Source organism: Notamacropus eugenii, chromosome 2, assembly GCF_028372415.1.
Source record: "Notamacropus eugenii isolate mMacEug1 chromosome 2, mMacEug1.pri_v2, whole genome shotgun sequence".
Taxonomy (NCBI): domain Eukaryota; kingdom Metazoa; phylum Chordata; class Mammalia; order Diprotodontia; family Macropodidae; genus Notamacropus; species Notamacropus eugenii.
The window spans coordinates 253929648-253944743 of NC_092873.1; the positions used below are offsets into that span (position 1 = coordinate 253929648).

At 39.8% G+C, this 15096-nt stretch overlaps 1 protein-coding gene across 1 annotated transcript in view; it reads left to right on the forward strand.

Moving 5' to 3' along the window:
- LOC140522359 (solute carrier family 22 member 1-like) overlaps positions 1 to 15096 on the forward strand; it is a 45046-nt gene that overhangs the window by 10833 nt on the left and 19117 nt on the right. The window contains exons 2-7 of the mRNA XM_072637707.1: positions 1461 to 1564; positions 3950 to 4104; positions 5619 to 5787; positions 8661 to 8775; positions 9334 to 9443; positions 14764 to 14978. Coding sequence (XP_072493808.1) covers positions 1461 to 1564; positions 3950 to 4104; positions 5619 to 5787; positions 8661 to 8775; positions 9334 to 9443; positions 14764 to 14978 — 868 coding nt within the window. The remainder of the gene's footprint in view (positions 1 to 1460; positions 1565 to 3949; positions 4105 to 5618; positions 5788 to 8660; positions 8776 to 9333; positions 9444 to 14763; positions 14979 to 15096) is intronic.

A 15096-nucleotide genomic window follows, 5' to 3' on the forward strand; every position in this document is an offset into this window, starting at 1 on the left:
AAGGTACTAATAGCTAAGAAGGATCAAGAAAGGCCTCATGCAAAAGGTGGGACTTGAACTGAGTTTAAAGGAAACTAGAGATTGTGAAGATAAGGATGGAAAACACCACCAGGTGCTGAGGACATCAAATGCCAAGGCCAATTGTGTAACAGATATAATCAGGGCAATTTCTGATTTTCTGCTTTTCTCTTAAATCTTGTTCTTGTTCCAAATTTATTGTTGCTTCTTCTAATAAGGACACCATGTCCTTCCATCTCTGATAACACGTTTGGAAAATAAAGTGCTTCCTTCATGATAAGTGACATGACATAGTCAAAAGGTCAATGGATTTAGAGTCAGAGGACCTTAGTTTACTTACTAGTTATGTCATCCTGGGAAGGTCTCTTTGCTTTCCTAAGGCTTAATTTCTTTGTCTGTAAAATAACGGGGTTAGGTTAGAGGATAGCTAAAGATTCCTTCCAATTCAAAATCTTGTGGAAAATATTGTCTGGCAAATGTAAGATGTCATATATGCCGGAAGCAGAGAAATTCTTTAAACAAAATTTTAAAAATTTATGTAGCATTTTATTTTCCCCCAGTCACATGTAAAAAACAATTTAACATCCGATTTTAAAACCTTGAATTCCAAATTCTCTCCCTTCCTCCCCCCACGTTTGAGAAGGCAGGCAATTCAATATAAATTATATTTGTGTAGTCATGTAAAACATAGAAGTCATGTTGTGAAAGAAAATATAGGCCAAAAAAAAAAAAAATCCCCAACAATCCAACAACAAGAAAAATAAAGAAAGTAAAAAAAGTAATCTTCAATCTGGATTCAGACACCATCAGTTCTTTCTCTGAGAATGGGTAGCGTTTTTCATCATAAGTCCTTCAGAATTGTTGTGGATCTTGCTTTGCTGAGAATATCTTAGTCATTGCTGTTGCTTTGTACACAGTACATTTCACTTTGCATTAGCTCATGTAAGTCTTTCCAGGTGTTTTTGAGAGCATCTTGCTCATCACTTCTTTTTAGCACAATCATATTCCATCATGATCACATCCCACACTTTGTTCAGCCATTCCCCGATTTATGGGCATCCCTTCAATTTCCTATTCTATGCCCCCAGAAAAGAGCTGCTATAAATATTTTTATGCATATAGGTCCTTTTCCTTTTATTAAAACTCTTTTGGGTTAGTAATGGTATTTCTAGGTCAAAGAATATGCATGATTTTATTGCCCTTTGGGCATAGTTCCAAATTGCTCTACAGAATAGTTGGAGCAGAGAAATCTTAAAGAAACATTTTATAATATTGACAACAACAAAATCTAGTAACAAAAAGAGAAGATAAAGATAAGAATGGAGCCCACAAGATATGCACAAATGATGTATAACAAGATGGCTTTGTGTGAGCCCTGGGTTACAAAATGGTTTTCATTTCTTTGGAATTGTATTTCTTCTAACAATGGTTTGTCTCCTCAGTTTAATCTGGTGTGTGCAGATTCCTGGAAACTGGACTTGTTCCAATCCTGTGTAAATGTGGGATTCTTTCTTGGCTCGCTGGGAACTGGTTATGTTGCAGACAGGTACGTAGATGTTTCAGTTTCCTAATTCAGTTAAAGAAATATCTGCTTCATACAGTCATACTAGATGCTGTGAAGAAATGCACAAGAAATTTGACATAGTCCCTGAATTCAAGGATTTGTGGCTACTATGTTTTAAGCAGAAATAGTGGAGTTGATGGAGTATTGGAAAAAAAAAATAATGGATTTGAAGTCCGCAGAATTAGGCTCTGATATCATTACCATCTTGATATTTTATAAAATAGTGCCTCATAGTTAATGAAGGGCTTTTATTCTAGACTAGGGATTACTCAGATCACTTTGGTGATTCAGGCTTGGGACTTGAATGATATGAAATATTCGTGCACCAGAAGATATAATTAAAAACAATTTCATTTAGGATAAGGTTTTTAAAAACCCAAAATATTATTTTATTAGATCCTCACTATACTTCTTAGAGGTACATACTATTATTATTCCCACTTTACGTATGAAAAACCTGAGGTAGATGTATTAAGTGACTTGCCCAGGGTCATACCACTAGTAAGTAAATGATATTATATAATATATTTATATAATGTATCATAATATATAATTATTACACTATTATAATTATAAATTATTTATATAATATATTATATATTTTACATATTATATCTTATATGTAATATATGTTTATACAATATATAACATATGTAATTATACAATGTATGTTATACATTATAGATAATTATATAGATATCCAAGTTAACATTTGAATTCAGATCTTCCTGACTCCAGGTCCACTGCTCTATCCACTGTGCCAGGTAGTTGCCTACTTAGGATAAGATTAAAAAGATCACATTTCAGACTATACCCCTCTACTTTCAAATTCACCACTGCAATTGACAACACTGTCAGGAAGGCAAACCTGACTTATCGTGAGACGCAATATGGTGTGATGGATAGAGAGCTGGTCTTGTATCCAGGAAGCCCTGGCTTCAAGTCCCATCTCTGGCATGTATTGGTTGTATGATTCTGGTCAAATAACTTAACCTCTCAATATCCTATGCAACTCTTTAAGAACGTGAATTAAAGAGAAGGTGATGATCTGTATCTGTAGAAGTAATTTTCTTATGAGGGAAATCATGAGTCCTGTTCCTATCCCTTTTCATAAGCAAAGACCTTGACCCCTTTTATTACCTGCTTTCCAATCAATATTTCTTCATCAGTTCAATGGGTCTGTGATCTCATGGATTATAGGATCATAGATCTAGAGTTGAAAGGTATCTTACAAGGTCATCTAGTCTGATCTCTTTATTTTACAAATGAGGAAATTGAGGCTAAGAGATGATATATGACATACCCAAGAACACATAGGTAGTAAGTGACACAGAATATTTGAACACAGAGACAGCTAGGTGGTGCTGTAGTGGATAGCATGCAGGGCCTGAAGTCAGGAAGACTCTTCTTCCTGAGTTCAAATCTGGCCTCAGACACTTAGTAGCTGTGTGACCTTGGGCAAGTCATTTAACCCTGTTTGCCTCAGCTTCCTCATCTGTAAAATAAGGAAATGGAGAAGGAAAGGGCAAGCCAAGAAAACCCCAACTGGGATCATGAAGAATCAGATATGATTGAAAACTGACTGAACAACAAACAAACTTCTGAGTTCAGGACTCTCTCCATAATACCACTTTGGTTTGGATGCCCACCCCTGCCCTGGCATAGGCCACAACCTCATTCTGGGAGACTCTTGTCCCCATCTCTGTGCTAAGATCTAAGGATACGAAAAGACAGTCCTTGCCCTCAAGGAGCTTATAATCTAATGGGGCAGATAATATGTATGTAAATATCACAGAAGTGAACAAGAAAAAAAATCCCCCAGGTCACTTCTTGTGCCCCAGTCACCTGGGTTCATGGCAGTCATAGAAAAACTAACTAAAATGCATTCCTGGTTTCTTCCAGGTGAGGATGGGACATGTATAGATGTACACATGTATATATATATGCACATGTGTATATATACATACATGTGTATATCACTATATATACATATATTTATATATCGTATATCAATATATCAAAAATATGCATCACATATATCTTACTGATTTTAGTGGTTTCATGCATAGCAGTGACTAGCAGATCTAGGATTCTAATGGCAATCCCAAGTTCTGTCCTCTTTTCAATACAGTTTTGTTTATGTACCTTGTCGATGGGCTGAATGCTACTGAGATCAGAGCAAACCAATGTTTTTCTCAATGAGCTTAATGCACCTTTTCTAGATAAAGCCACAAAATCCCATAGAGCTGAGCAGTCCTCAACTCTGTTCATACATTCTGTTGTGGTCTGTCATATTGCCCTTGCTTGAATTTTCAAAAATCTTTTTTCTTGATCTTGATCTCATTATTGTGCTTATTTCATCCACAGATTTGGTCGCAAAGTATGTCTCTTAATTACAGTCTTCATCAATTCTCTCTCTGGAGTCCTCATGGCCATCTCACCCAACTATGCATCGATGCTCATTTTTCGTTTGCTTCAAGGACTGGTCAGCAAGGGGAGCTGGGCCTCTGGATACATCTTGAGTAATTATTGATGGTTCTATCAGCTCCAATCAGGACAGTAATTATAGGATAAGATAACTTTGGGAGCAGGCCAGAGAGATTATTGTTTCTGATCTTGGTGAGGGATGCTGAAAGAGCTCCTGCTTAGTACAGTCTGAGGGGTGGGGTTAAGATGAATACTGGAAAAGACCTGAGCTTCAATCCAGCTTCACACACATACTCTCTGTGTGGCCCTGGGTAAATCACTTAACCTCTGTGCATCTTTACAGTATTTGGGGACAGGACATGGGAGAAGATAAAGGGAAGGAATGTTATTAAAGAAGTTTTTAAAGTTTTTAGAAAACCCCACAACCAACAACTAAAAACTGAGGAATGGATAAATATCTGAGGAATACTATAAAATAATACTTTTCAAGTTTCTTTTAAAAATTGAGAGGGAAACCCCCAAGTCACAAGATTTTATAGGACTTTAGATTTAAATTTGGAAAGGATTTTAGAGACTATCAAGTCCCGTGCCTTCATTTTACCCATGAGGAAACTGAGGCCCAGGGAGGTTCAGTAACTTGCCCAAAGTCACATAGGCAGTAAATGATAGGAGATGAATTTGGAAAATTCAGTACTCTGCCCAATGTGCTATTTGTTCTCATTCAGTCGTTTTCAGTTACGTCTGATTCTTTGTGACACCATTTGAGGTTTTCTTGGCAAAGCTACTGGTGTGGTTCACCATTTCCTTTTCTAGATCATTTTACAGATGAGGAAATGGAGGCAAACAGGGTTAAGTGACTTGCCCAGGATCACACAGTTAGTATCTGAGGCTGGATTTGAACTGAGGTCTTCCTGAACCCAGGCCCAGTACTCTATCCATTGTACCAACTAGCTCTCCTACCCCTGTAGCCACTGCACCATAGTTACTCTCAAACTCAGCAAGGCTTTGGGGAAGGGAAACAAAGCAGATTCAATTTTTCTAGCTTCAGTCCAAGGCTGGTTGACAGTAGCAGACATGAATCATTTTCTAGGCGGCAAAGGATGAGAGATAATCCATGCTTTGTGTACTTTTCTAGGAAAGGAGGTACAGGGGTCTGCTACCTCCTGCAAATTCAGTTTGGCATCTTGACAGTCAGGGAAATTTCAGGCTTCCTAGGAGGAGGTGATCTAATTATGATCTTACTTTGAGGAAATAATAAAAAAAAAGATTCCAGAAGCCCAAGGCTTCTGAAAGCAGAGGGTCTAATATTGTCTTCTTGATTATATATGACCATTAGTGTTTGCAGGCAGCTAGATGGCACAGTGGATAGAGTACTGGACCTGGAGTCAGGAAAACCTGAATTCAAATCCAACCTCAGACATTTACAGGCTGTGTGACCCTGGGCAAGTCATTTAACCCAGTTTGTCTCAGTTTCTTCATGTGTAAAATGAGCTAGAGAAGGAAATGGCAATCTACTCCCATATATTTACCAAGAAAATGCCAAATGGAATCATAAAGAGTTGGACCTGACTGGAAATGACTGAACAACAACAAAGTGTCTCTATTTTAGTCACAGAATTTGTTGGCGCAGCATACAGAAGAACAGTGGGTATTCTCTTCCAGATGAATTTTACAGTTGGCCTTGTGATACTCTCAGGAATTGCTTATGTTATTCCTCATTGGCGATGGCTACAGCTGACTGTTACTGTCCCAACCTTCCTCTTTTTGCTCTATTACTGGTAAGTACCACCTTCCTCCTTTTCATTTTCAATGCCAATAAAGCAACTCACCCAGGATGAACAGGCATAGATGAGTTAGGATCTTCATTGTCCTTTCCCACAAACCTATACCTCCACTACCCTTGGCTATTTCTTTCAAGGGAAGAACTCTCCTTCCTTCACCAAAGTTCATAATTCTGGAGCCATCTTTAACTCTTCACTCTCACTTCACATATCTAATCAGGGGCCAATGATACACGAACCAAATACTGATAAGAGACCAGCACCAAGCCTTGGTCTTTGTACCTCCACAATATTTCTTACATTTATCCCTTTCTCTCTACTCATGCAGACACAACCCTAGTTTAGGCTCTCACATGTCTCTCCAGGACCAGTTCAATGGCTTCCAGAACGGTATGCTTTCCTTAAGTCTACCTTCTCCAAGACATCATCGACACAGCTGCCAAAATGATTCTCCTAAAGGACCATTCTGGCCATGTTGCTCCCTAGGCTGAATAAACTCCAAGGACTGCCTATTGAATATAGGATACAATGCAAACTCTTGTTGTTGTCCAGTTGTGTCCTATTATTTGTGACTCCATTTGGGACTTTCTTGGCACAGATACTGGCATGGTTTATCATTTCCTTCTCCAGCTCATTTTACAGATGAGGAAACTGAGGCAAACAGGTTTAAGTGAGTTGCTCAGGGTCGCTCAGCTAGTAAGTGTTGAAGGATAAATTTGAACTCAGGTCTTTCTGACTCTAGGTCCAGTGCTCTGAGCCACCCAGCAGATTCTCCCTAAATAAAAGATTAAAGGAAAAAGGTTAAGAAAGGATATGTATTGTTTTTCCTGGCAAGAAGCCTAAGACCAAACCAAAGCTGGTAAATGATTATAATAGACTAACATCTGCACTTTATTTGAACAATTCAGAGCCAGCGAGGTCAGGGGGAGAGGTTGGGAATGTACTGAAGTGATATAACTTTGATTTGGGCATAATCCATGGGAATTCTCTCTCTCTCTCTCTCTCTCTCTCTCTCTCTCTCTCTCTCTCTCTCTCTCTCTCTCTCTCTCTTCCTCTCTCTCTTCCCTCCCTCTCTGTTTCTATCTTTGTTTCTCTCTTTTCCCCCCATGCCACTCTAGATGCTTAAAAAAAAAAGCCCTTTCTTTGACCCATTGATAGGCTCAAGCTCTTACCTCTTCTCCCTCCTTCTGCTCCACTGCCTCGGAGATCATTGTCCTGTTCCACTCTTCCCCCTATCTGGCACACCTGGAGTGTTTTGTATAGTTCTGGGTCCCACATTTTAGGAAGGAAACTGATAAACTGGAGGAAAGTAACCAGGAGGGTGAAAGTGCTTTGGCTTCATGGCACATGAGGACCTATTGAAGGAAATGGTGGTTTTGCCTGGAAAAGAGGTAGGGGAGATAGGCTAGAATCACGTATTTTAAGAGAAGAGGACTATACTTGTTCTATTGGGTCTTGAAGGCAGAACAAGGCCCAGTGGGTGAAATTGACAGACAACAGTTGGGATTGTTGTCAGGTAGAGACTTCCTAATATCGCTTACAGGTGATGGAGGAGGGATAACTGTTCCTGTGTCTCTTTCAATTCTGAAGTTTCATAATTCTTGTGAAACTCCTGGAAAGAATACTGTCTATTCCTCCACTCATTGTCTGCCTCTATACGACTCCACTCCCTCGCTTCTCAAATCTGGTTTGTCAGAGCATCATAGATTGAGAGCTAGAAGGGACATTAGAGTTAGACCTTTCCTTTTACAGAGGAGGGTGGTGCAGCCCACAGAGGGATATAACTGAGGACACACAATTTGTGTCTGAAGTGAAATCTGAACTCAAGTCTTCCTAATTCCATGTTCAGAGCTCTATGCATTATGCCAAACTGCCTCTTGACCAGGAGGTAATAATACCTTGGTATCTTCTTTATTCTTAATTCGATTTAATTCATCTCACAGTTTAAAAACACTTACTATGTTCTAGGGATAGTATTCTAATCATTATTCTAGGTGTTCCAGATATCGTTCTACAGACCCAAAGACAAAAATGAATGAAGCTCTACCCCTGAGGAGTTAATATTCTAGCATCTGTCTGACAGGGTTGTTATAAGAATCCAAGGAGATAATATTTGCAGAAAGTACTTAGCACAGCATATAGTAAGCATTATAGAAATATTTATTCCCTTCCTCCTTCCCTCCTATGGGATATATCTAGTTTGAGGGGGTCTCCTTTGTCTCCATCCCATTCTAGGTTATATCCTATTTTATTTGTGTTCTAGTCATACTCCCCTCCTTTAGATTATCAGAGTTTTGAGTCCACGGAGGGTATCGTCTTTCATCTTTATCTTTCCACAGATTAAGTCCCTAATAAATGCTTGCTCAGTGGAGTTCTCTTAGGGTCTCAGGTGCACTCACTCTATATAATAGCAATATAGGTTATTATACTGTGTGCCTCTGGAATTCTGGTCCAGTGACCCTAAGCAAATCAACTAATCTCTTGATGCCTGAGATGATTCTCTAAGACAGGGGTCTTAACTTGGAAGGCAAGGACCCACCATGGATAGATTTCAGGGGGTCTGTGAAGCTGGATAGTTTAAAAAATTACGTCTTTATTTTCACTGACATCTAAATGAACTTCAGCATTTCCTTCAATTATTCTGAGAAAGGGTTCAAAGATTGCCACATGGGTTCTTGACAAAAAAAAAAAAAGGTGTAGAAACCCTTGATATAAGACTGTAAGTTGCAGAGCAGCTATGGATTTGCATTGATAAAGAGAATTTCTTCAATAGCAGTTCCCCACAACAATGAAATCACAGGCCTATTTCCTTTCTTCCCTCTGAAAAAAAGCTATTATTACTTTTAATTGATCATTGATTATAACTACAGGTGTGTGCCCGAATCTCCTCGGTGGCTGTTATCACAGAAGAAAAGTGCCAAAGCAATAAAGATAATGGACCTCATTGCTCAAAAGAATGGGAAACAGCTTCCTGCTAATATCAAGGTAATTGTTCAGTTGTGTCTGATTCTTCATGAACCCATGGTCCCCATTGTCCATGGGGTTTTTGTGACGAAGATACTGGAGTGGTTTGCCATTTACTGATCCAGGGGTTAATTGTGTTAACAGAGGTTAATTGACTTGCCCAGGGTCACTCAGCTAGTAAGTGTATGAAGCAGGATTTGACTTCTGGTCTTCCTGACTCCAGGCCCACCACTCTATCCTCTGAACCACCCAGCTGCCTCCAATCTCAAGGTAATAGAAATAGGGACAAAGGAGGTGATGGGCCTAGAAGTATAAAGCTATAATTGATTGTGTTGTGTAGGTTTGCTTCATATTGTGTTCTTGCCTTGAAATTTCCAAAGGCAATAATTATATTTCCTATTGAGTAGCAGTCATGTGTTGCACTGACCTCCCAGGGTGGATAACTTGGAGCATTTTCCTGGTGGAGTAAAGGTCCATTGGCCAATCAGAGAAAGGTTTGAAACTTGCCCCACACCTAAGCCCTCTACCACATGATCTTGTGCTTTCTATTCCCAAGCTGCTGATATGTCTCTTTCCTAGACCCTCTCTCTTGAAGAAGATGATGACACAGAAAAGCTGACTCCTTCCTTCAGTGACCTATTCCGAACCCCCCAGATGAGGAAGCACACTTTCATTCTGATGTATATCTGGTAAGGCAAAGTTAGTACCAAAGACTAAGTAAATGTTGATGACCCTTTGGCAGCAGGATATGGGGAGTAGAATTCTCCAGACTGAAGAGAAAGCTAAGTAGCGCTTTGATAAGTTGTATGTGTGAGCTATTTTGACAAAGAATACAGTAATGAGTTCCTCTGCATATTCTGTAAGGAGTGAACAAGAGGAAATACACTCATATTTCAGTGGGCAAAATATGTGAGTTATATATGGAACCTGTGTGGAAAGCACTCAGGGCCAACATGGAACTGATCTGCCCCCCATTCTCTCTTGGGAATTAAAGTCTATAGAATTCACAGTACCAGTGTGTGTTTGATCTTCCACATCATGACTTTCTCCTTTGCTCCTACTTCTTGGCACCAGTTCTGGTTTGATCCAGAAATTGCTCTGCTCAGTCCTCTTTCACCTGGGGCTGGTTGCTCAATACATATTGTTCCCTGAAGGGACTTCATGTATATTTAGGAAATTGAGTGCAAATCAATGGGGTCTCTCTCTCTTTTCTGTATTCCTTTGTCCCTAAATACCTAGTCTCTGTCCCCTAAGTCAAGTTGAGTAGCACCTACTATGTGCTAGGTGCACTTAAGCACTAGGAATGCAAAGAAAGGTACCCTGTAACTTTCCCTGTCTACACACACCAAAAAAGCCCCCCAAACCAGTCCCTGCTCATGAGGAGCTCACAGTCTAACCTGCAAATAATTTTGTACATGTAACAAGTCTAGTCGATGTGTTAGGCACTGGGATACAAAGAAAGGCAAAAGACGTTCCCAATTCATAAGGGACTCACGGTCTAATAGGGGAGATAAAGTACCAACAACTACACACAAAAAAGATATATACAATATAAACTAGAGATAATCTCCAAAGGAAGACATTAGAATTAAGGGGGATCAGTAAAGTCTTCTTGTAGAAGAGGGGATTTTAGTTGAGACTTGAAAGAAAACAGAGAAGTCACAAGTCAGGAGGCAGAGTTGAGGAGGGAGAGTGTTCCAGGTATAGGAGACAACCTGTGAGAATGCCTGAGTCAGGAGATGGGGGATCTCAGATCATGTGCAGGGAAGTGAGATATAAGAAGCATGGAAAGGTAGGATTGGGCTAGGTTATCAAGAGCTTTAAAAGCAACTTGTCAAGGTTCTAGTTTCTAAACTAGACCTGATCAGTCTGGCATTCAGACATACCAGGCATGTGGTAAGCCAGGAAGATACAAATGAAAGGCCCTGCCCTTAAGGAACTTTGATGATCTTTCAGTTTTCTGTGTTGACAATTTAGAGATTTTAAAATCTACCTTTTAAAATGTGTCGACCCCCGCTTTTTTCGTGAATAGAATAGTTGCCCAGTAATGCACAGAGTAATGGAGAGGCAAATGGTTGGTGTAAGCTGACTGCAACATATAACCAATGAGGGATGTCAAAGAAGAAATGGAGTAAAAAAAAAATGTTATCAGTGAAATGGAAAAAGAAGAGCTGGTCACATGATGAGAGTGAAGGATGATCGGTCAAGCTTTACTGGAATCTTGAATTACCAGAAGACTGAATGAATGACACAGGATTTATTAACTACAGAAGCAAATGCCAAACACTGTGCTAAGCACAGGAAAGACAAAAGCAAAGCTGAGAGAGTCCCTGCCCTCAAAGTGCTTATATTCTAAAAGGGGGGAAGAGCACATAGAGAAGAGTGGTGGCCAATAAAGAACATTTTGATTTGGAAAGTTATGGGTATGACAAATAGAGATGTCCAGAAGCAATAACAAAATTGATATAACTATGGTTCCAAAAATGGAAGTGGAAGTGTGATGAGTAGGTAGCATATAGTAGCCTAGCCAGAGAGAACTAGATCTAAATATAGCAGGTGACTTAGACAGTCACCAATCAGGAGAACAAGGCTGTATTGCAGGAGTCCCAAGGATGAAGTCTTCTGGGGTTTGATTTCTTGTCTAAGCAGTATGGTGACTGGTGAGAAGGTTGGGAACTAAAGCCATTAAGGAAATCCTAGCAGATTATAGGGACTGCCTGTGGTAATTTATGGGAGAACATGAACAAGAGTGATAAAGGGTGGGCAGGCATGGGTGGATTTTCATTTGTGTCACTGAAGGGAGCATCCACATTGATGAGATCACAAAACTACATGTATTTGAGTTGTATGAGAGGTGTGCACAGTGCTAGGAGAAGTATGAGGAAGAAAGAGATGATCCAGGGACATCACATAAGAAATCATGAAGAAGAAAGCATTTATGAAGAGCTTTCAAGGATGGGTAGGATTTAAACAAACAAAATAGGGAATTGGAAGGGTGTTCCAGGAATAGGGAAAGGATTCAAGAAAAGGCAGAGGTGGGAAAGTAATGTTATTGATAATAATAATGGCATTCATATAGTACTTTCAGGTTTGCCATGCATTTTAGCTATGTTAGCTCATCTAATCCCAACAACCCTGGGAGGAAGTACCTTTATTATCCCTATTTTAAAGAAGAGGAAACTGAGGGTGAGAGATCTGAAATGATTTGTACATGACCATCACAGCTAATTAGTATTTGTACTGGGCTTGAACTCACGTCTTCCTAACATCAGGTTCAGGGCTCTATCCACTGTGCCATCTAGCTGCCTCAAGGGTAGGAAAAAAGATCATAGACACAGAGCTCACTAGGTGAGATCATCCAGTGAGACCCCCCTCATTTTACAGATAAGAAAACTGAAGCAGAAGGTTGTTAAATGATTTGCCTAAGGTCATACAGATATAAAAGCAAGCACCTGGACAGACAGAGGAGGCCTTGCTGCACAGGTTCTTAGATCTGCTTTTCTAAAAGGAAAAACAACTTTTGAGGGGTCAACAATCACTTTAATCAAGCACATGTGTCATTCACTTAGTTCAAGGGAAAAAGTAAGCATCCCGAACTTCAGAGGAAATGTAGAGAAATACAGACAGGGCTGCCTGACATAAGCAATACGTTCATCATAGAGCAATAGACAGATGCAACTATCTGACCATACATACATAGTTACCAGAGAGAGAAGCACCAACATCTATCTGGGTTTTCTTTAGCGGCTGCCCAGAGTCTCCTCTGGCCAAACAAACACTTCCAGTGAGTTAGCCCCAAAGTAAAACCCCACCTCAGACTACTTATACATTTTTTCAGAGCCAAGGGGCATCACAACCCTTGGGAACCAGTGCCTCATTAACAAAAGGTGTGGGCCTTCCTACAAATCTTCCCAGGCCCACTAATGGGTGGGGAAGATCTTCCTATTAAGAAGCAAAATTATATTAACAATAAGCAAAAATACTTTATCAATATAACAGGTAATAAATGACAGGGGGATTTGACAGGAGTCCTCTGACTTCAGGGTCCAATGCTGAGGGAAAGCAAATGGTCTAGTTGGCTTTTAGCATAGAGTATTTTAAAAGGAAAAATTGAAGTTTTATGAATTTTTATAAAATCAAGGTTTCGGAAAATAAAGGTTATGTTAGATTGAAAAGGGATTTGCATACATGACTAAGAAGTCTGAACTTTGTTTAGCAGGTCATTGGTTAGTTTTGAGCCAGAGAGTAATAGGACCAGATCTATGGATAAATAAAATTATTTTGCCAGTGATATGAAGAATAGATCAGAGGTGGGAATGCTGGTTGGGAAACTCACATACTAGTTTGAGGTGGTAAATGGGGAGGGTATAATGGTGGCCTGTATTAGGGTGGTAGCCACAAGGAAGGGGACAGATTTTATAGAATTTTGAAGAATCAGCTTGATTTTATATAGCAGGGTAAGGAGAAGTCCTGACAAGCATTGGGCCTCCATTTGAGTGGTACATTGGGGAAGTAAGTGGTATGAAAAGGCAAACAGGTTTTGCTGACACTTGCTAGTTTCCTTCATAATATGCTCTCCAATTCACCATGTCCCTCTATTTCAGACTGCTTCTTTGAATTCTGCTTTTTCCTCCTTGGCTATACTTTGGTTTAATCTGGCATGCCCTATGGTTTACTTTGTTTTGATCGCAAGGTTTCAGGCCTTGATCTTTTATTTCCCTCAGGATCCCTTGGGTCCTGATCATTTAATCCACAGCCTATTCCACTAGCCCCTTCTCCCCAATCCTGGGGGCACAGATTTTGACCCTCTATTTTTTTTTCTCATTTGTGGCTTAGCCAATGATCAAATTGTTGACTTCCTTGAAAGCCCCATACCAGGAGCTTGTGGAGGTGACCTTGACCTTGAGCTACATACCTTGCTAATTATGTGTGAACATGAGAAAATACATTGTCCAGGGGATTCTGGACTCAAAGAGGTGACTGAATTGTCTCTGGTACCAAGTAGACCAACATCGTTTTGGGCCCCAAAGAAGGACATGGGAGCCAATGTGCCATGTGCATATCCTAAAGTGGAGGCCTTCTACTGATACTATCCTGCCAAACCATGGTCTTCAGTTCTTTGGAGGATAGTGTCTAGGTCAATGGCATCACCAATATGGTGAAGCCACATAGGGGTATGATGAGAATGCTCACCCACTGCAATGTTCACACGATACAGTGAACAGGAAAAATGTCTAGCATCTACTGTGTGCTACATAAGAGAGCTCAAGGTGTCAAATATCATACCTGGTACTTCAACCTCCCTCTGTCCTTCCCCCTCCCCCACTCCCCCATACAGGGTTGCTTTCTCCTTTGGGCGCTAGTGACTGTTCTTACCATTGATATGTGAACGTATTGAGTAGAATTAATATATCTGGTGAATGATGTGGGATGTGAGTAATGATATGGGATGTAGAAAGTAAGAGAATAAGAGTGAATAAAAAACATTTACTTAAAAGTGTTTACTCTATGCCAGGTACTGTGCTGAGCAACTTCAGCATTGAGAACCATTTTAAAATTTCTGAAGTTATTCTTAATTCTCCACTCTGATGACTGTTATGTTCTGAATAGTATCTAATACCAATTTTCTCCCCAATTGTTCTTGTAAATCATGTTTAAATCTCTCTCCTCTATGAGGAGACAGCAAGGTGGCATTCTAGAACACAGAGCATTGGGTTTGGAATTGAAATTATCTGAGTTCAAATGCCACTCATGCTTACTAGTCATGTGACCTTACCTCTTAACCTCTGTTTGCCTCAGTTTCCTTAACTGTAAAATGGTGATAATAATAGCACAGGGTCATTGTGAGGATCAAATGAGGTAATTTTTATAAAATGCTTAGCACAGTGCATGGTGCATAGTAGGTGCTTCATAAATGCTGATTCCCTTTTCCTTCCCTTAAAAAAAAAGCCACAAATTTCTCATCTTTCCAAAAGTCTAACTTTAACTTAGAGCATCTTTTTTGTTCAGGTTCTCAGGCTCTGTGCTTTATCAGGGTGTCATTATGTACATGGGGGCCACATCTGCTAACCTTTACCTGGATTTCTTCTACTCTGCTCTGGTTGAGTTCCCAGCTTCCCTGATCATCATGTTCACCATTGATCACGTTGGACGCCGTTACCCTTTGGCTATCTCAAGTTTTATGGCAGGGGTAATTTGCCTTGTCATGATATTTATCCCCAAAGGTGAGTTGTCTGTTTTCATTCTCTTCCCTTTTGTCCACTTTGGGAAATCACGCTATATCTTTGATAAGCTTTTGGAACTAGAACAGAGACACATTGTTGTAATCCAAGATAAATAGAG